The sequence below is a fragment of the Neolamprologus brichardi genome, chromosome 1 (assembly GCF_056152115.1).
Source record: "Neolamprologus brichardi isolate AB-2024 chromosome 1, ASM5615211v1, whole genome shotgun sequence".
NCBI classification, from domain to species: Eukaryota; Metazoa; Chordata; class Actinopteri; order Cichliformes; family Cichlidae; genus Neolamprologus; species Neolamprologus brichardi.
The window spans coordinates 30,209,220-30,229,123 of NC_142104.1; the positions used below are offsets into that span (position 1 = coordinate 30,209,220).

The 19,904-nt window shown below is 39.9% G+C and overlaps 1 protein-coding gene across 14 annotated transcripts in view; it reads left to right on the forward strand.

The window, feature by feature from the left end:
- Positions 1 to 1,127: 1,127 nt before the first annotated feature.
- Positions 1,128 to 19,904, forward strand: part of madd (MAP-kinase activating death domain) — a 46,309-nt gene continuing 27,532 nt past the window's right edge. For 8 of the 14 annotated variants that reach the window (XM_087840809.1, XM_087840833.1, XM_087840822.1 and 5 more), the window contains exons 1-15: positions 1,128 to 1,523; positions 7,604 to 7,842; positions 8,963 to 9,607; positions 13,427 to 13,730; positions 13,963 to 14,094; positions 14,234 to 14,347; positions 14,505 to 14,585; positions 16,826 to 16,882; positions 17,603 to 17,775; positions 17,898 to 18,133; positions 18,225 to 18,381; positions 18,513 to 18,616; positions 18,701 to 18,906; positions 19,133 to 19,386; positions 19,628 to 19,767. In XM_087840809.1, coding sequence (XP_087696935.1) covers positions 7,784 to 7,842; positions 8,963 to 9,607; positions 13,427 to 13,730; positions 13,963 to 14,094; positions 14,234 to 14,347; positions 14,505 to 14,585; positions 16,826 to 16,882; positions 17,603 to 17,775; positions 17,898 to 18,133; positions 18,225 to 18,381; positions 18,513 to 18,616; positions 18,701 to 18,906; positions 19,133 to 19,386; positions 19,628 to 19,767 — 2,662 coding nt within the window. In that variant the 5' untranslated portion in view covers positions 1,128 to 1,523; positions 7,604 to 7,783. The remainder of the gene's footprint in view (positions 1,524 to 7,603; positions 7,843 to 8,962; positions 9,608 to 13,426; positions 13,731 to 13,962; positions 14,095 to 14,233; positions 14,348 to 14,504; positions 14,586 to 16,825; positions 16,883 to 17,602; positions 17,776 to 17,897; positions 18,134 to 18,224; positions 18,382 to 18,512; positions 18,617 to 18,700; positions 18,907 to 19,132; positions 19,387 to 19,627; positions 19,768 to 19,904) is intronic. The other 6 variants (XM_087840821.1, XM_087840824.1, XM_087840830.1 and 3 more) reach the window with 3 other exon arrangements.

Sequence of the window (19,904 nt, forward strand, 5' to 3'; positions counted from 1 at the left end):
CTGACCATGTACTATATTCATCCTTAAAATTTAGTTATAGATTTGGATTTTGTTGATATCCATATAATCAATCTCTGATATAGTGTTTTATTTATTTAAAAAATAAAGAGCAGGTTAAGACAAGAACGGATGCAGGAGTGTGTAACCAAACCGGTGAAATGCTTATGGAAAACTTTCCTTTAGGTCCCTTTTTAACAAAATGTGAATTTTTGTATTTTGGGTTTTGGTTTGATGCTTGCAGGACCTAAAAATAGCTTCTGTAATATTACTATTAATTTACCACCTTACCCCTTGGTTGTATACCATTTCGGTTCACAGAGGGAATATGATTAACTTTATTATTATTTTCTAGTGTGCGTACTGTAATCAAAGAGCAATAGCTATTTTTGTGTATATGTATATTGTGGTAATGCTGCAGATATCTCAGGTTCTTAGCTCAACCACACATTTACTGTTTTACAAGGAATAACCTGCTAATTGTAATGGATTGAGAGGTGGATGAGACTCGTTCAGTGCAGTTCTGGTTTGTCTTCAGTAGATCTTCAAGCCTTTTTATGTTGCTGACCTCATAGCTTTTCTCTCTCTGAATGTACCCAACCATTAATTTGGTTAATGCTATCTTTGATAGAGATGTTCAACATGTACCGTTTCATTTTCATTCTCAGCAACACATGCTGGGTGTTCAAAGCGAGAGCTTTGAAATGCAAATTCCACTTTTTGAATGATCTGGAGACATTTTAATTGCCCCGGGTTACTGACAGATTATTCAACACTACTGCTCTAGAGTCAGCATGAAGTACTCTGTCATCAGATTGGCTGATTGAAGAAACTTTTGGGGTTATGTAGCACATATTTCACTTAAAAAAAAACCAACTAAATTTCTTTATCATTGCGTTAAACCAAGTAGCCTACTAAAATCCATACAGTTAAAATTTATTTGGATTATTTTTAATCACTTTTTGGTCATTTTAACTTTAGTTAATTATAAATAATGTAAGGGTGGTAGGCTTATCAAAAAATAAATATGGGGACCCAAATGGCTTCCGGCGTTCCTGCTGCGCGATAAAACGCAGGGAAATGGTACAAATAGATTTTTAGAGTGAACCAATGGTAACGATCCCCAGTTGGGAGCATTAGGTGGGTTTTGTCCGTTTTGTTTTGTCGCTTCCGTTAGCTCGGCCTCTCAGTATGCGGAACTCCCTGCAGGCTTCTAGTGCTGCTGATGATGATGAGGAGGAGGATGTTGTGAAGGCAGGTTGTAACTGACCGAGCCACACGTTTCACTGAGCAGGCAGGCGGACACGTATTTCGCATAATTTGTTATGTTCCGGGACACTCAAACGGAGTGGCTAACCTTTTCAGCGGTTGTCCGCGCTCGATGTTTTCAATGATAAAAGAAGGATTGAATTCTGACAAACATCGCTGCCTCTCCGCCGTGACCGAGGAGAGCTCCCACCATCCAGGCCGTCATCGGCAGCTGGCTGGCTTGGCAGCGAGCATTAGCGGCTAACCGGCTAACGTAGGTAAGGTTATTCCCATTAACGCCTGTGCTCCGTGAACGCATTCGGGCATATGTGTCGTGTGTTCTCAACAGTGTCATTGCGTTTGTTACGTTTGACAGGTGTACTGTGTATGAGACTAACGTACTGGTGGTAGCTAGGCAGCTCGCTAGCTAGCTTGCTAGCTAATCCACTCGTGACGTAGGAAAGCATACGGCTAGCAGAGGAGGGGTGAGAAGATGCTTCCTTGGCGTTAATGTTTAGGATGAATCAAAGCCAGACAGCCTGTTTGAAATATTTATCCATATATATAATATAAAAAAATGACAGCACTACCACCGTGCACCAAGGACGGTTGTATCTGAGCTGGGAGGCGCTGACATTGCCTTATCACATTTCTTCTAAGTGCTGTTTGTTAATGTTACCTTCCTCTTGGCATACGTCCTCACCATGGCTAATCTCAACTGGTTCCAGTAAAATTTAGACTACACACCCAGACAGGCTAGTCATGCGGGATTTGTGCTCTGCAATCGCAACCCGTGACGGTTTTCTGTTGAAATAGGGTGCCATTGTGAAGTCCGTCATCACGCCTGAAGCATTGCTTAACAGTTGGATAATTTGACACAATGTTCACATTAGCTTGCGACATTACGTTGGGTACTAACGTGTGAAAACATTAGCACGGTTTCGTCATCGAAGAAAGAGTATTTTTTTTTCATGTGGATACTTAGTATGTTAATATGTACAGAAATTTAAGATATACGTCAACATATTTTAATAAAGATGATTTGAGGGTGACTGGGACATAATGTTCAACGGTCTTTTTTATTTGCTGTCATGGATGTCTTTATTGATATGACGACATTTAGGTGAATGAGAGAATAAACCCAGGCTTTATGTAGATTTCACCGTTAAAATAGCTATCATATTAAACCAAAATTTTAAGGACTATTATTATTTTGTGCTTTTGCAATACAATCAGTGAACGTGTGTTAATGTGATGTTTCTGGTTATGGCAACATTTCAGTGTTTGGGCGAATGACAGTGGGCTAAAAGGCATTGCAAATGAAGGATGTTGTGGTCCCACAGGCAGGCCAGTATTTCTTGCTGGTGACAGGTATGGATTGGCTCAGGGAATCAGGCACCTTCCGTCCGTCTTTGAGGTGCTGAGGTGAACGGCAAAAAGATCCCCGAAGTCTCCTGTCAGCATTGGACATATTCGTTTTGGGTGGGTTTATAAACTTTCAGGAATAAAGTTTTAACATAACTGAATAGCTAGCCTTCATTCTTAATAATGACAAGATTATTTGCATATGAAATTGTGTTAAAGTGTGAGTTAAACAGTGCAATCAATGTCCATACACTAGCTCCAATAGTCAATTGAATAATCATTGAATAATAATGGATTGGATTTATATGGCGCTTTTCAAGGCACCCAAAGCGCTTTACAATGCCACTATTCTCACACACTGGTCTCCACCAGTGTGTGAATGCTACGGTTGTAGCCACAGCTGCCCTGGGGCAGACTGACAGAAGCGAGGCCATATCGCGCCATCGGCCCCTCTGGCCAACACCAGTAGGCGGTAGGGTAAAGTGCCTTGCCCAAGGACACAACGACCAGGACAGAGAGCCCGGGGATCGAACCGGCAGATGCGCTTCCCAACCCCCTGAGCCACGATCGCCTCCTAAGAATAATACTTTCTTAAGCTACACATTATCCCTGGCTTGTTTGTGTGGCCTTGCTGACCTGATCGATTTCGATAGCATTCTCTGTTTGTACTTACTGCTGTTTACTGTGACTGTTAACCATGTTGGAGGCCCATGAATCATATCTGTCTCCTCTCCACGCTTACATAACAAGTGACTGCTTGCCTGCAGACCACTCTGAAGAGATTCATCTGTTGTGTTAATGTACATCATTATCTAGCCTTTGAAGATTGTTGTAATGTTGTGATAATTCTTTATTCCCGGTTTTTAGAGATAGGAAAAGTGGATCAGTACCACACTCGGTAATTAAAGACAATCAGCGAAGTGGCACAGTCCTGCCATCCTTATCTAAAAATAATGTTGTGAGCCAGTATCTCTGTGCTGGATGAGTCTGCCTGCAGTGCTACTGCTTCATAAAACAGCCATTTTGGCTTGGTACCAGGAAGCTTTCAGGCTGCCAGACCTCTGTATAGGTTCATTTTCCTGATGGTTTCATGAGATAATTGTTACATCGTATTCTCTATAGGCCTGTTGAATTGTCCTTTTTGTAGTTTTTCTTTGCTGTGACAAGGTTTATGCTGTTGCCGCTATCCAACCTTGTAGAAGTTGTTCCATGTATTTTATTTATCTTTTAAAGCTTGAGCTGAAAAGATTATTTTTTTTATTTTAAACTGCCGTTTCAGAGCACATTTACCCATTAATGTTAAGTGACAGTTTACTTTTCCTTCTTGTACATCAGTGTGCAAATGTCAGTAAAAAGCTGTCAGGCTTTTAGGGTATTTGAATAACTTTACCAAGTGTGATGAGTGTGAACATTAAGCTGACTTCCTAAGACATGTTTCATCCCACTTGGCAGGCCTGTTTGAACTGCATCTTTGTGTGGTTCCTCACATCAGATGCTCTTGGACTTAACAGTGTGGTGAAAGTTCACATTAAACACTGTCAAGCTTCCCAAAACCATAAGAAGGTATTATGTATCTGTGGTAGCTTAAGAATCAGTGTTTTAATACTGCAGTTTCAGTGAAATGTGTTAAACATTCACTCAATTTCAAATTGATGTAAAATAAAAATAAAAACATTAGAACATTTTAGCATGCATCAAGAATACTTTAATTCTAATGGTTCATGTCCCTCTGTGAGCAGCTTGTCTGCTCAGAAGTGGAGCTATTAGACATAATTACACCTATAATGCGTTTGAAGCCTTCTGTAATAATGTCCGCTGGACACAGCTGTGTCACGCACTGGTAGTTCTGTGGCTGAGGGGGTTAATGACCACCTTTGTCAGAATGTGTGACTATCGTGTCCCACTCATGATTTACATGCAGTCCATTTGTCTGCCCTGTTATCGTTGTGTGTCTGTTCTGTTTCTACCACACAAGCGCTCATATCGAAACACGATATTCATATCAGCATTTATTTCTATTTGGCGCAGATTCATTTTAAGCATTCTGTGTGGTGTCACTTCACTGAAGGTCGCTGCGGTTTTAATGTTCATAGAGCAAAACCTTTTTTCCTAGTGTAATAGATGTAGTTTCTGACAGCTCTTTCTAGTGTTGTGTTGAGCATGAAAACAGAACTGGAAGTGTAAATGAGTCTTTAGGGGGACTGTGGGCTTCCTGTTTGAAGAAAGAGTCAAATGAGGTCAGAAGTGTTTTCTATAGTTAAAGCTATGGAGTCTATAACATGTAACTAGTCCAAACGGCATGGGAAAAGAACAAAGCAACACGGGTTCTGTCAGACATAGGATATACTGCTTCTCATATGTCTGTGTGATGGAGTAGATGCGGTCATGTTGTTTAATTCAACAGCAACTCCTGGAACTGCAGTGAAATTGGCATATTTTCATAGATGTGCACAAGTTTTGCTGCTTGTTAGACTTCAGTAATTCATCCTTCGGTCCTTATGAATCAGGTCTTTTTTTTGAATGTGAAGTTTGAATCTTTTTTGCAATAATTGCACTGATAGAGGTGTAGTCATTGTAAGATTATCTTAAGCTTTTAGAAAAGAATCCTGGTCTTAGCTTTTCAGTGGGAATGCATCAATGATGCAGTATGAACCACTGACTAAATTAAAACTCCTTCAGCTTATCAGTTGTTGGATAACAGCCTTTAAGTGACAGTGAGAAACTGCTCTGGGTCCTGAGTGTTTGTGTTTCAGGGTGGGGTTTCAGTAGCATGGCCTCCTGTAGTATTTGTTCGTTTTAGAGTAAACGCTGTTTGGCATCGCATGATAACTCAAGTAGATCACGTTACTGTGGTTTTGTTTTTTGCAATTAGCTGATGTGAACATTAGCAGTTATGGTGTTTTCCTCTGAGGTGTTTTAAGCTTCTGATTTCGCTGCTTATTCCAGAAAAACAAAAAGCAGAGCAGTAATTTTGTAATGTTTGATGGTTTTGGGAGGAAAAAGAGATACTTCACACTGTAGTTTTACTGCAGCCACATTATAGTCTTTGAATTGAATGTCAGCGTGTTGGTTTTGCTCTGATTATATTCACACTGAAAAGCTACAAGTCGAAAAGTTGAGCATGGCACTGAAATTGTCAATTTGTGTCTTGTGGTTTTAAGGGGATCTCACTGTTGTTCTTTTCTTTCTTTTGGGCTTCCAGTTTATTGGTTACACCTGCAAGTGCTTCCCATGAGGGTTGTCCTGATTGTGTCATAACTACTAACATGTTCGGCAGTGCTGTTATTTGTTTAACTAGTACATGCCCATGCTACAGTATAGTTTGACCAGTTTGTGGTGTTGGTTGTAAAATTCAAATGATTGTAAAATGATGGTTATAACAAGTTAGATAAATATGTGTTCATTGCTTGGTGGTTGCAAGGCAACATGATGGCGTTATACTGTATGATGCATAAGTGAAGTTTTGTGAATATAAATTAATGTTACTGTTGTGAAACAAAAACGATTCAGTGCTTTTGCAAGGCATTTTAAAAAAGGTTATCTGAGCTTGTCGCTAGGTGATTGCAAGGCGATGTGATGACATCATCATAATAACTATTGATAAGAGCTGTCAGGGCCTGAGATGTAGCTGTGTGCCAAGGCTGGTTGCTGAACTCCTGATCCTAATGTAGGAGGATTTGTGAGACAAAGAAATAAATACACAGAGATTTTGTAAGTTATAGAACATGAGTGAGTTCCTCTAAAAAGCAGATCATATAGCTGCATAAATTATTGCTGAAAATAGCATGAAATGCCATGGCTGTGGGGATGTTAAATAGTTTTTCAGAAAAGTCTTAAGAGTTGAGCTTAACATAATCCTGGCCCTGACTTGTTTCTTTTGTATTTAGTGGCCAGTGCTTTGTCATTACTTTACAAGAGGAGATCCAGAGCTTGTGCACCTGTTTGTAAAGCTGCTCATGTTAAAGTTATTCTCACAAAAGCAACTCAACTAATATTTTGAGATGGTGTTGTTATTGTGTCAGGGAATGCCCGCTAAACTGTAGTCATGCACTGTATGTTGCCTTAATATGAATGTTAAGTTGTCTGTTGTCGCGATAAGGGAACTAGACTGGAGCTACAAGAGGCTTCCTGGTGTTTAATAGCCATCTGTAGAGGTGCTGGTTTAGTTTGCTGGACAAAGTCCAAGCTGTGAAGTGTGCTCATTCCACCAAGGCCCCTAAGCTGCTTACTTACCTCTCCTTACCCTCCAACAAAAACAACCAGGCAACACATTATTGTCAACTCTAAAGTGCAGCAAGTAATATTTTTTAATATGTTTAGAGTGATTCTTTAGTTATGTCTATGTAAATTTAACCCAAAATTATAAGTTTTAATCTCCAACAATTCTGTTTATAGGTTTTTGTGGTTCTTCTTCCTATGTCGTCTTAATGTCCAACATATACCCTATAAACACATATCCACACACTTTTTTGCATTTTGTTTCTTTGTTTATAGTAGTATGATGTCTTGTGAAATTTGGTAATATCAGAAAGCATTTCCTTGTCTTGGTAATTGTTATTTGTTCGAATACCACAAGGACAGAACAATGCAGTTCTTTGTCTGCTCTTTAACTGAAAAGGCTCCAAATGCTTTATTCCATCATAAAACCACCTCCACGTGAAACTTCTGCTGTTGTGTGGGGTTAAAAGCCTTGTGAAGAGTTGTTGTGGACAAAGGTAGTATATATATATTGTACATAGAGGAAAAGTGGAGAATGCTGCAGAGCTGAGTGGATTTATACTTTATTATAGTTTGACATTTACTGAAAAGTCACAACTATACATCATAAAACCCAATCTGACCCCATTTTGTAACTCTGAAAAATTACGCTGCTGTTTGGTGATATCCAGTATGTGCACCAGGTGCTTTCATTGTGCAGACACAAGCTTATTATATTGTGGTCATAAAAACGTACAATAATATATATTTTCTTCTTCTTCTTTGTGTGTTACAGATTGGACCCAGTCTTCTTCTTTTGTGGGGTTTTTTTTTCTCGAATCATCATAATGATAGTAAAGGCGCTGCATTTCAAGTATACACCTGAGCTTTCTCACTTGTGATGGAAAGGTACCCTTAACTCAAGAGGCGACGTATATCCTGGATGCTGTGACATACAGGACATGGTCAGTCCAACATGGAGAAAAAGAAAATGTGCCCCCGCCTTCTCGACTACTTGGTAGTGGTTGGAGCAAGGTAAGCCCTTAGGCAGACATGGCACCCACTACCCTTTAACCTTAATACTTTTTTCTTTAGTGTCTTGACATATAATAGGCATACAAAGTAGACCTCTTGGTTTTTATATCATCTTCTATTTTTACTCTGTTGAAAATTATCAGCACTTTTGAGTGCACCCTTGCAGTGTTTGAAGGTTTTTGGAAAACTGCAACCTTGAAATCTGATGATTTCACAGCTTATGTTTTTGCTTTGGTGTTTATACAACAGCTCAACCCTTATGAAAAATGAAGAAAAGTAGTATATTTTTTCAAGCATAGTGACTGGGCCAAAAAAAGTATTGACATAATACAGTGAAATCAGAGGGGACTCTCAGTTACTGTGTCTGTTTATTTGAGCGGTTGGTGATTTAAGTGTTTAAGAACAATTTCAGAGTTGTTATTGGATGGAATGTTGTTGCCTCATACTTCCTCTGCACAGATTTCCAAACAGTTCAAACACTTCAGTTTGAAATGCTAAATTGGTTACACATTTGCTTCTGTAACCACAGAAATACTATTGAGGCTTTCTTCAATGTTTTTGTTTGAACTCTGTGGTTTCCATTTCTTCCTTTATGAAATTTGTTTTTCCTTTTATGTCTTTCATATTAAAGGGAACCTGTTACACCTCAGATACTCTGCTAGATTAGCTTTGGTTATTTCACAATTTAAAAATAATCTTAATGTATCTTGTAGTGGGCGTTGGTGCAGCCCCTCAGTTCCTCCACTGTCTGAAACAAGCTGTTTTAGCATATTTCCCTCTTCCCCTTAAGCCAGCTTTATTCAAATTGACTGTTGTTTAAAAAAAAAAGAAAAGAAAAGAAAAAGGGTTTGAACAGAAAGCAGGTGACGGTGAGAGCACAGAAGTTGATGTCTTTTACATTCTTTTCTCATATTTGCTGTCGCTCACATTTGACACATAAATACACTAATGTCTTGATTTGATATTTTGATGTTTCATGTAATGGATTTTAGGCTCCCCACTTAACATGTGATGGGAACTCAGTTTCAGTTGCATCAGGAATTAGTTGTAATGTGCTCAAAGAACACATTAAGCAATAATTCTGGGCACTGCTGACAAATGTTTGCCATTTAACCTCCAGGCAACCTACTAGTGACAGTGTGGCCCAGACCCCTCAGCTTCTCCGACGCTACCCACTAGAGGACCACCAAGACTTTCCGCTCCCACCAGACGTGGTTTTCTTCTGCCAACCGGAGGGCTGCCTGAGTATACGCCAGCGCAGGGTCAGCCTTCGCGATGACTCCTCTTTTGTTTTCACCCTGACTGACAAGGACTCGGGAATTACTCGCTACGGAATCTGTGTCAACTTCTACCGTTCCTTTCAGCGAGGACATCATCGTACTCGAGGAGAGAAGAGCAGTCACGCTGAGACAGCAGAACAGGCAACAGAGACCACAAGCGAAGGGTCTGATAGTGGTGGGGGTGGAGTTCCACACCGTGTGGTTTCTCCACCCAAGAATGCAGAGTCAGTACCTCCGCCTGCTTCTGGAGAAGAGGGTGGACAGCAAGGTGCTGAGCAAAATGCCGGCAAGTCCCCGCAGCACAAACGGAGTGCTGCTAAGGTGGCAGCCAGGAACCGCAACAGCACACTGACCTCTCTGTGCATACTCAGCCATTACCCCTTCTTCTCCACCTTTAGGGAATGCTTATATATTCTCAAGAGGTTAGTGGACTGCTGCAGTCAAAGGCTAACACAACGGGCGGGGCTTCCTCGTGCCACCCAGAGGTGAGGTTTCAGATTTCATGCACTAATGCGAATACAAGTTTCCCGCTTCTTCACTCAAACAGGTTTTATAGTCTTAATCTTTCTTTAAAAGCTTTGTTAGCCAAATAAATAACACACAGATTATTTTGAAGGTGGTCCTGGCCAAGAACCCATCCTGTCAAAATAAGTTGTGTAGTATAGAAACACCAGAATCCACTTGATGATTGCTGTGTAATTGCTAAGCACATGAAAACATTAAACACCCACTAAACACTTATTTTTGTATGACCATTCTCGTTGTGCCAGCCTTAGGGGCAAATACCAAGTTAGATGACAAGATCTCATAAGCAGAGACCAGAGTGGATTCATTTTAAAGGCTTTTAGCATCCATATTAATCAGTACATTGTTTATTCCCTTCAAAGTTTTGTTTTGTTGACTGTAACATACTTCAGTCTCCAGAGACAGCAGTTGGCAGATGATACATCTGTTCATACCCACCTGTAGTTCATGTAAAAAGAGCAATTAGCGCTCTTTTAAAGCACAGTTTCAGTTGAATTCAACTCACTTGAATTTCTTGTGCAAGCTTTTAAATAATGTCTGTGCATTTGATGCACATTAATAACCATTCACACGGCTTATTATTTCACATTCAATTCTAAAGGCTAGAAAGGTTGGAGAAAACTTGTTTTGTCAGTGTTCCTGCTGATGTTTTCTGCAGTGCCCACTCCTTTGTTTCTACTCCCGTCTGCTTCTTCCGTTGTCCACCTGTTAGCTGTATGTTTGTGTTTCACAATTAATACAGGAGCCTTTGTCTGTGGTGCCGCGCAGTTTTGCAGGCCACCTGTGGCGTGTGTCTTGTTCTCACAGTATGCTTTATGCTTTCAAGCTCCACCTCAATGACAAATAATGCCAAACAAAATATCCACAGTGCATTTAAATCAACTTTGTTTTGAGTGGTTTGTTTTACATTAAATATTATTTCAGGAAGAATAACAATTGTTACATAATTCTAGTGAATCATTTTGTGTGATTGTTGTGTCAACCCAAGCTTGACAGATAGTGGGTTTTTGGGAAAATGAAGGGTCACTGTTTTAACTACTAAGCAATTTATTGTTAGGACACCACTTCATACTTCACCACCATCTGCTCAAGTGTGACATGCACTCTTCCTCATGTCCTGCAGACAATGCTGAGAGGAAGGTAAACAATTGAGTTTGAGTGCACTACACTGAACAAATAATATGACACTGCCCAGTTTGCTAAATTACTGTAATAAACTGTATAAAAAAGTTTTCAGAGCAGCAAATATTTCACAAAGTCTATCTGTTGTATAAAAAGGTGAAAATAGGGCTGTACGGACTTCATGGTCTTTTGCTTCCCGCAGTTAAATGAACATAATCAGGCAATATTAAACACCAAGTGAAAGCAAATGAAGTGACCCCTTAATCAGCTCTTGACACTCTGGCTGCATGTGCCAACCACAGCTGTTCCCTACACTGTGTAGCTTGAAGTTTCCTGGACTAGTCAGGACAAGTAACACTGCATATTAAGACAGATATGCAATAAAAATCAAGAACAAGAAGGTAAAGACCTTTTTCTCTTTAGGCAGATCATCAGCTGTTGTTTGGAAATACATGTCAACCAAAAATACATATGCAAAGAGTGCTGTATAGTTGGGTCTGCACTAAACCTTGATCAGTATATTGGCCGGCCAGTATTATTGGCCATTGTTAGGCCAATAAATGAAAATTTCAAAATGTAGCTTATGTTTTTTTTCCTGCGTTGTCAAGTTGCGTTAGTAAGGACTCTATACATAAGAAATGCTAGGGAAATCTGTTCATTTCCTGTGCCTGAAGGACAAAAGGTATTGACTCATGTATTGGAATTTTACACCAAATATTGTTATTGGTACCTGTTCTGTCCTAAATCCTGTTCTAGTTGGGTTCTAGTCTAGATAGCAAAGAAACAACTAACTTATTCAGCTGCCTGAAAACACACCTCTAAATGCAGTATAATTAATGAATGGATGCCAAGAAAAACAATGCAGTGGTTGTTAACATGAACTGTCCATGATCAACTCAGCAATCACATTCCATGTGGCCAAAAAAACACACGTGAGTAACAAAAACTCCAGGAGAAGGGTGAACATAGTGGAAACACAATTGTTCTTCCAAAGTAGTGATATCAGGGGAATGTAGAGGGATCTCACAGCTCACAAGATATTTTAATTATTAATAATACAGCACAGAGTAAAAGGGAGAACAGTACTTTGTTGATTTAATTTGTGTTAAGTTTTGGTACAAGTTTTTTATATATATTTGTTGATTTTTCTTCAAAGGTGCTGAATTTAGGCAGATATGGAGGACCAGTTTAATTTTGATGCAGACTTTAGTAGAATAGCATGAATGTTGCACATAGATGTGGAAGGAGTGTTATGTTTAAGTGACTGCAATTAAAAGATGTTTGTCACCAAAATCAATGAATAATTGTCATCGCAATAATGATCAAAATAATTATGGGAATCATTTTGGCCACAATCATCCATGCCAAGGTGAAAATATAACCCAGAGAGTGAAAAGAAAAAAAGCTCTCAATTGGATACCCTCAATATATCCAATAATATGATAAAAGGGTATTTATCGTTCTGTTCTGCCTATTAGACTTAACACAAATTGCTGATCATGTTTTGATTTTCTTAATTAAGCTTGAAGGCTAATTAATTCATTTTTAATTTAAGCTGCAGAGTACTCACAGCTGTATCTTGTATTTGATGCGGTGGCGTGATGTGGCAGTATTTTTCGGTGCTCTTTGGGTTTTTCTGTTGCCATGGGTGACTTAATAGATTGCAAATTTTGATTGACAAAGTGCTAATTAGGCTGTCACTTCACAAGAGCTTATTCATCGAATGATTGTTATTTATAGCTGTTAAACTAGCGCAGCTTTTCCCATCTTCTTTAAAAGGCACTGTTGGAACGTCTAGCACCTAGTTAAGCTCATACCTTGGCATTTTTTTCTTTGATAAAATGCCACTCTGCCTCCACTTATCAGTAATATAGAACTATGGTTTCTCTGACAAGCTCAAAAAGCCGAAGGCTGAACAGACCTGAGAATCTCTCTTTTCCCCTGACATGGTTGGTTGAAATGTGGTGTTGCAGTGACAAAGAAGTAGAGTCATCACATAATGACTGCGAGCATTTTCTGCTATGGCGGCTCTGACAGATTGAGGTCTCTGCCTGCCCGTGGGTAACAGCTGCAGTTGGTGGGAGAGACCCAAACGGCTAATGATTTACCTCCCTCAATCTTTGCCACACACACACATAAGTATGCACTTTAGAAAGGGTAGTAGCACTGCGTGCGTAGAGTAGTGGGTTTTCACATTACTATAGCGCCAACTACTTAAGAGCCTCTTGTGCATTTGTCTCATTTGCTCATCACATTAGTGATTTCACTGGTTATTTGTTCAGGTTTCTTTGTGGCTGTCTGCAGTAATAAAATGAACTGATGATTTCATCAACTCTGTTTTTAACTTTAAAATTGCCCTGGACATGTATCAATATATGTATTAGCGTTCTCTGCTTGTCACAGAAATTTGTTAAGCTTTTCAGTAAGTATACACACTGTCACGTAATATGTAGTTTTGAACAAAACTACATTAAACGTTGAGAGTATTATTTTTCCTTACTGCCCAAACAGATTGTTTTTCCTCCCTTGAAAAGTGAGATACCATCAGTTCATGCATTTTAATGTTTGTCTCAGTCTTTTTCTTGAATGTTGTGTCACAACGCACACTTCATTGAAAAATCAAAAAATCTTTAAATGTACATTAATGTCCTTCCCAGGGACACCATGTGGCGTGTGTTTACCGGTGCGTTGTCGGTGGAAGAGAAAGGCAGCCAGCTGCTGGCCGACCTGCGGGAGATCGAATCCTGGGTGTACCGGTTGCTGCGTTCACCAGTGCCAGTGGCGGGTCAGAGACGTGTGGATGTGGAAGTGCTGCCCCATGAGCTCAAAAGGCCACTCACCTTTGCCCTACCTGACAGCTCTCGCTTTTCCATGGTCGATTTCCCGCTGCACCTGCCCTTAGAGCTGTTGGGTGTGGATGCCTGTCTTCAGGTCCTCAGCTGTGTCCTGCTAGAGCACAAAGTAAGGACAGGCACAGGTGTCCTTCCTCTTGGGCCTTTAAATGGCTTTAAATTCTGAACAAAAAATGGAACATGGCTTCAAAATCAGAGTCAAATCATACACCAAAAACCGTCAAGTAGTGGAAACGTATCAGGGTGGTGAGAACCAACTAAATACAAAATTTGTTGCATTGTAACGCTCACTTTATTAATCTTCTGCATGTTGTGTGTTTTTGTTTTTGTTTTTTTCCCAGGTCATTCTTCAGTCCCGAGATTATAATGCTTTGTCTATGAGCGTCATGGCCTTTGTGGCCATGATTTACCCACTGGAGTACATGTTCCCAGTCATTCCCTTACTGCCAACATGTATGGCCTCTGCTGAACAGGTGAAACTTAGTATTTGTAACAGATACATGTTAAATAAATAAGTCATTTCTCTGTATATGTGTACATTTAAAAAAAAAAAAAGTGTCTTTTCACTTAATAACAGTTTTGCCTAAATGAACATTTTTCTTCCTTTGGCAGCTCCTTCTTGCTCCTACTCCCTACATTATAGGTGTACCCGCCAGCTTCTTCCTCTACAAATCCGACTTCAAAATGCCAGACGATATTTGGCTTGTTGACCTTGACAGCAGCAAGGTCTGTATAACAAGAGCTCCTTCTCATCTTGGATTTTCTATTTTATTATATTGTGGTTCATTTACCTAATGTTTATTGACTTTCAAAAAAAAATTAATTTTGTTTTTAAAAAGCTCAAATACATTGCAAAAATTAAGACTGCTATGTTTGCCTTCAGGTTATAGCACCTACCAATGCAGAGCTTCTACCACCTCTTCCAGAGCCTGAAGCAGGCGAGCTTAAGAAACATCTAAAACAGGTAATGTATGCGATTTGTTTTGATTCCTCTTAAATTGTTATGACTATAAATTTGTCTGATTCTGCTCAACTGTGGCAGCCATATATTTGCCCCAAATACAGTGAGACTCCTAGCATACACATGAGCATTTCACAGAGAAATTTCTGGAACCCGGGTACTTCTCTGGACCGTTAAAGTTTAATCCCATGATTGCTAGTTAATCCCATTGAATGTAAAACTTGTCTTTCAGCAATGTGAAGAGTAGGGGCTTCCTTCTTCATCAAAGTTGTATGTACTGTAGATGAGTGTGGGGGCATTTGAAACTGGTTTTGTAGTGCACTAACATAAACAAATTGTTCTTTTTCCCTCTATTTTCTGTGCATGCTCTAGCTTTTGGAGGTAAAATCAGATGCTAGGTCGCTGCTACCCAACATAAATACTTAGTATTACTGGTAGCAGCTAACTTGGCCTCTAACCTGATTATCTAACATCAGAATCTGGTTCTGATTCATGGAAATACAGCACATGTCACAAAATCCGCTCACATCTTTAATGTAATTAAATGTATTTATTTAAAATAATTGAAAATATTTAAGCTACCAATATGTGTTTACTTAGTGTGCTCTTTAGCCAGGAAATGTTTGCTATGGCTAATTCTTAGATGGCATTAGCTGCTGATATTCAGAATACCATACATCCTTATTTTCTAATTTATGTTATTACATTTTGACTTTACTTTTTATCTCTCCTAGTTGAACAGCTACACTATTAATATTCCAAAAGATATTTATTTACAAAAGATACTGACTACCTACTATTGTTCACTTTGTAATCGTATATTTAATATGAGGTATGAACAGCAATAAATCCCATAATCCCATTTAATCGAATAATGAAGTTGTTTTGTAGGCAATATCAGATCATAATCATTAAAGTCATTGAAAATGAAACCAATAATAATAATAATAATAATAATAATATTTGTGCAAAATAACCTTTTTTAAATTTAAATTAATAAATTTGAGTCTGTAGGCAATCTGCAGTCTGTAATCTGATGTTTATATTTCATTTTAAATATGATGGTGTTCATCAGAACTGTTGTGTCACCCTTGCATTCATGAAGCAAACACAGACCACAGCTTTTTCAAAGATCCAGTTAAAGTCTTTGCACACTCATTTAGTTCATTCTACCTTGAATCAGAGCCAGTCTGTTAGCTGTGTGTGGTTAGCATCCCTTTCCCTGTGTGCAGGCGTGTGACCGAGCTGCTTGTGTGTACTTGTAGGAGTGTGCAAGGCTCAGTAAAGCTGTTGTATATCCGGAAACAAGTTCACAGTGTTAATATGAGCAGTGGAGAAAATGTCACTGAATATGGTTGGAGTGATTATCTGAAGACTTTGATGCCATAGCTGAGTGCTACTGATGCTACAGTCTCTGAAAATACTTGCACTTGACCGTTGAATTACTGAGATAAACTGGTTATAACAGCCAATAATTTTTTTGTGTACTTTTGCAAGGCTGGTTGTATTATTACAACTTACCTGACTTTTCTTAAGGACTTGAAGTTTATATACTGCTTACATTTTGCTACAGGTGCTTTATCGTGCAAGTATTTTATTTATTTGTGAAAAGATCTGCAGTTTTCTGTGTGTCATCACCACTCCATTGTAACCACTGGTTTGTCCCAGCTGGTCACCATGGATGTCCTTCATGTATCTTGTAGTGGCTGGATTTTGTAGGTGAACTCTATTATTTGGTCGTGTTATTGTTTTTCCTCTGTTTTTGTTTTTCTGTTTGTCTCTCACATCAAACACAAAAGCATTTCCATTTTTCATCTTTCTCTGTCTCTCTTGCTCTGACTTTGTCACATGTCACTGTCACTCAGTTTTACTCTCCAGGCTGTTCATCACTTTTTCAAAACGGGCACAAATGAATATTTTCTTATCTCCTTTCTTCAGTAAAAAGTAGAATTGAAAATGGAAATGATAAAAGAGCAAAGCCTGTTTGTCGTTGCACAAAAAAAATCAAGAGGAACCTTTTCCCTCATGATTTTAGATCTGTTTAAATTACAAATATTTTTATTTCCTGTCAGCAAAAAAAATCTAATAAATAGGGAACTGCTGTTGAAAGGAGACAAAGAAAAGAAGAGGGAAAGGGCTACGGTGGTGACCCTTCCGTCATGTGCTGTTCCAGTGTCAGTCACAAAGTTGTCATCCCAGGCCTTCATGTGATTCTCCTCGCATCTCTCTTATCCCCTTCCTAGTGTCTGGTTAGGTTGACCGTGATCACCCAAAAGCAGATCTTCTCCTCTGAGAATAAGGTTACTTATTTCTCCTCCTGTGGAATGTGTCATGCCCCCTGCACGGATATCTTCTCTGTCTCACATTATTTTGCTTGTCACTTCTACTTGTTTCCTATTTTCAAGACCAAAAATGCATAACAGCGTCACAGAATGTTGCAAACCAGTGTTTTGATACACTGCTTAGCTCTGGCTTGAGCATGACTGAATGTGCGTGCATCTAATCTTGGCATCAGTGAGTATTCTCGTAACGAAAACACGATCCTGTATGATGAAGCTGATCACTTTGACAAAGTTAACATTCATCCAGACGCAGCAACTAAATGTTCCATTATGCTAAGCTAAACATTGACTCTTGAGTCTGCAGCAGTCCCCTCCAAGCAAACTTACTCCCTCCTCTGCTCCTCCTACTCCAAAGTGACACACCCACTGCAGGCATCAACATATGGAAACCTCATACTTTAGCTGCTTTAAGTAATGTAATGGGGTGGGACTCTGGTATATAATCTAATATTAGCACAGTGCTAAGCAGCAGAATTGCTACCTATAAGAGCCATTGGTTCTCCAATCAAATCCCCTTTTGTTTCAATTCTGCCTGCCAGTCTGTCCAATTTAAGTAAAGAAATTTATATTCCAACTAAATGTTGATGCCAAATGTGGGTGTGGTCTATCACAATGCAGTGTTTTTGTATTCAGAGCCACTGCTGTGTTTGTAATTAATGTCACCGGTACCTGTTCTAGGCTTTGACCAGCATGAGTTTGAACACCCAGCCAATTCTCAACCTGGAGAAGTTTCAGGAAGGTCAGGAGATGCCCCTGCTCCCACCTGGACGAGATAAAGCTTCGCCATCATCCACCGAATTCAACCCTCTAATTTATGGCAATGATGTCGATTCTGTGGATGTAGCTACCAGGCAAGCATTGAACTGTCAGGGTTTATCAGCATCTGTCTGAGCTTCCGTTAACACGGAAGTCACACTAGTCTTAATAAATAAAATTATATAAAAAAATTAATTAAAACTTCTTTGTCTTGCAGGGTGGCCATGGTACGGTTTTTCAACTCTCCAAATGTTCTTCAGGGGTTCCAGATGCACACTCGCACTTTGCGCCTCTTTCCGCGGCCAGTGGTTGCTTTTCAGTCGACGTCTTTTCTTGCATCTCGGCCAAGACGCTCTACCTTTGCAGACAAGCTTTCGCACACCCAGGCCGTAGAGTTCTATGGGGAGTGGGCTCTCAATCCCACAAACCTTGCCTTTCAGAGAATCCATAACAGTAAGACTCATTAAAGATCATAATAGGTTGTCTTTTATGTGAGTATGCATTACAGAATTTGTGTTGAACTCGGTTGAATATCTCTCTTTAGATGTGTTTGACCCCTCCTTAATTGGAGACAAGCCCAAGTGGTATGCACATCAGCTGCAGCCAGTGGTCTACAGAGTATATGATGGAAGCTCCCAACTGGTTGAGGCTATGGCTGGCCCGCTGGAGGATGAAGGCAATGAGTCTGACCCCACAGACAGGTAGGATTAAACCAAGATCTTTCTGTTTAATCCAGTTCAGTCTACTATCTGGGTTTTTGCTTAATTCTGCCATATACTAGCATATTTTGACTTTGATTGCTGTCGGTTGTGATAAATTCAATTTGTTGCAGCGGCAGTGACAGTGAGGCTTACGACGACTCCAGCTCATCCTATTCCTCACTTGGAGACCTAGTGAGTGAGATGATTCAAGGTGACATCCAGGGAGACACACCAAGTATGTGGTTATCTTGCCCAATGATCCACTTTGACCACATTCATAGCATTTCCTCTGTTGTAATATTTAACTTTTTTGTCTCAGGCTTGGACCCGCCTACCCATGCAGCACTGGGAGATGCTAGTGAGGTTGAGTTTCAAGACTACCATGACTTCAGGGAAGGGCATGGCCCTGAAGGCCCACCCAGTGGGGACGGACCTGCTGAGCCTTCTGATGGACAGCCTCTTCGCTCAAGCTCTAGCACAACTGCAAGCTCAAGCCCCAGCACAATCATCCAGGGGGTCAACCATGTATGTGATCTTTCTAATTCATTTCAAGATTAAATAGACTTGTGTAAACTGGTCCTCTTTAACCTTCTTTTCTTTATTTTTGGATGAACTAAATCTCCTTTTGTTTATATAAGTGTGCAAACTGTCTTTATCTGTTGAGTGTGCATCTTTTTCAGCATGATAGTTGTGCACATTGACGAACATTTACAGAATTCCCTTCATATGTGTTTCCATGTGTTTTTTTTAGGAGCAAGGGGAAGTACCTGAAATTGAGGCATCAGCAAGCGCTGCTTTACAGAACCCTGTGCCGGGATTGGCCAATCAGCCGTTCCTCAGACCTGCAGCTGATGCTGGTCTGGTGGAGCAAGCCAACAAAAAGCAAGAGTATGACAACCCATACTTTGAGCCTCAGTATGGCTTCCCCTCAGAGGATGACCCTGATGCAGAAGAGCAAGTGGAATCATACACCCCTCGATTCAACCAGAACCTCAATGGCAACAAGTGTGTTAAGCTTGTTCATCGCTTGAATGAATGCATTATCTTCATTCAAATGGGCTCTCTGACCATGCAATGATGTCTTTCCAAACCTGGCATGTCAGAATACTCTCTTCATTCATGGTCTTGAATCTTTGGTGGTGTTATGTTATACAGTGTGAATGCTGGAGGGTTACCAGTGGTGTATGCATATTTTCCCCGTGTCAAGGATGCACTGTAATGTCTTTTCACCATTTTATTTCCTTAGGGCACAGCGTCCTTTACGCCCCAGTAGCCTGAGGCTCCCAGGAGAGTCCGATGGGGAGGGAGACTCACGTAACAGTTCACCAAACTCCACCATTTCCAACAACAGCAACGATGGATTTGGAGGACTCATGTCCTTCGCCAGTAAGAACATTTTAATATTATTGTATTGTCGGCTAACCTGAGGCAATATAATGTGATTGATCTGAATATGGAGAAAAAGCAACTGTATGCTAAGATGAAGAACATGTTGCCAGCAGTGCCAGAAAGACCAGATAAGG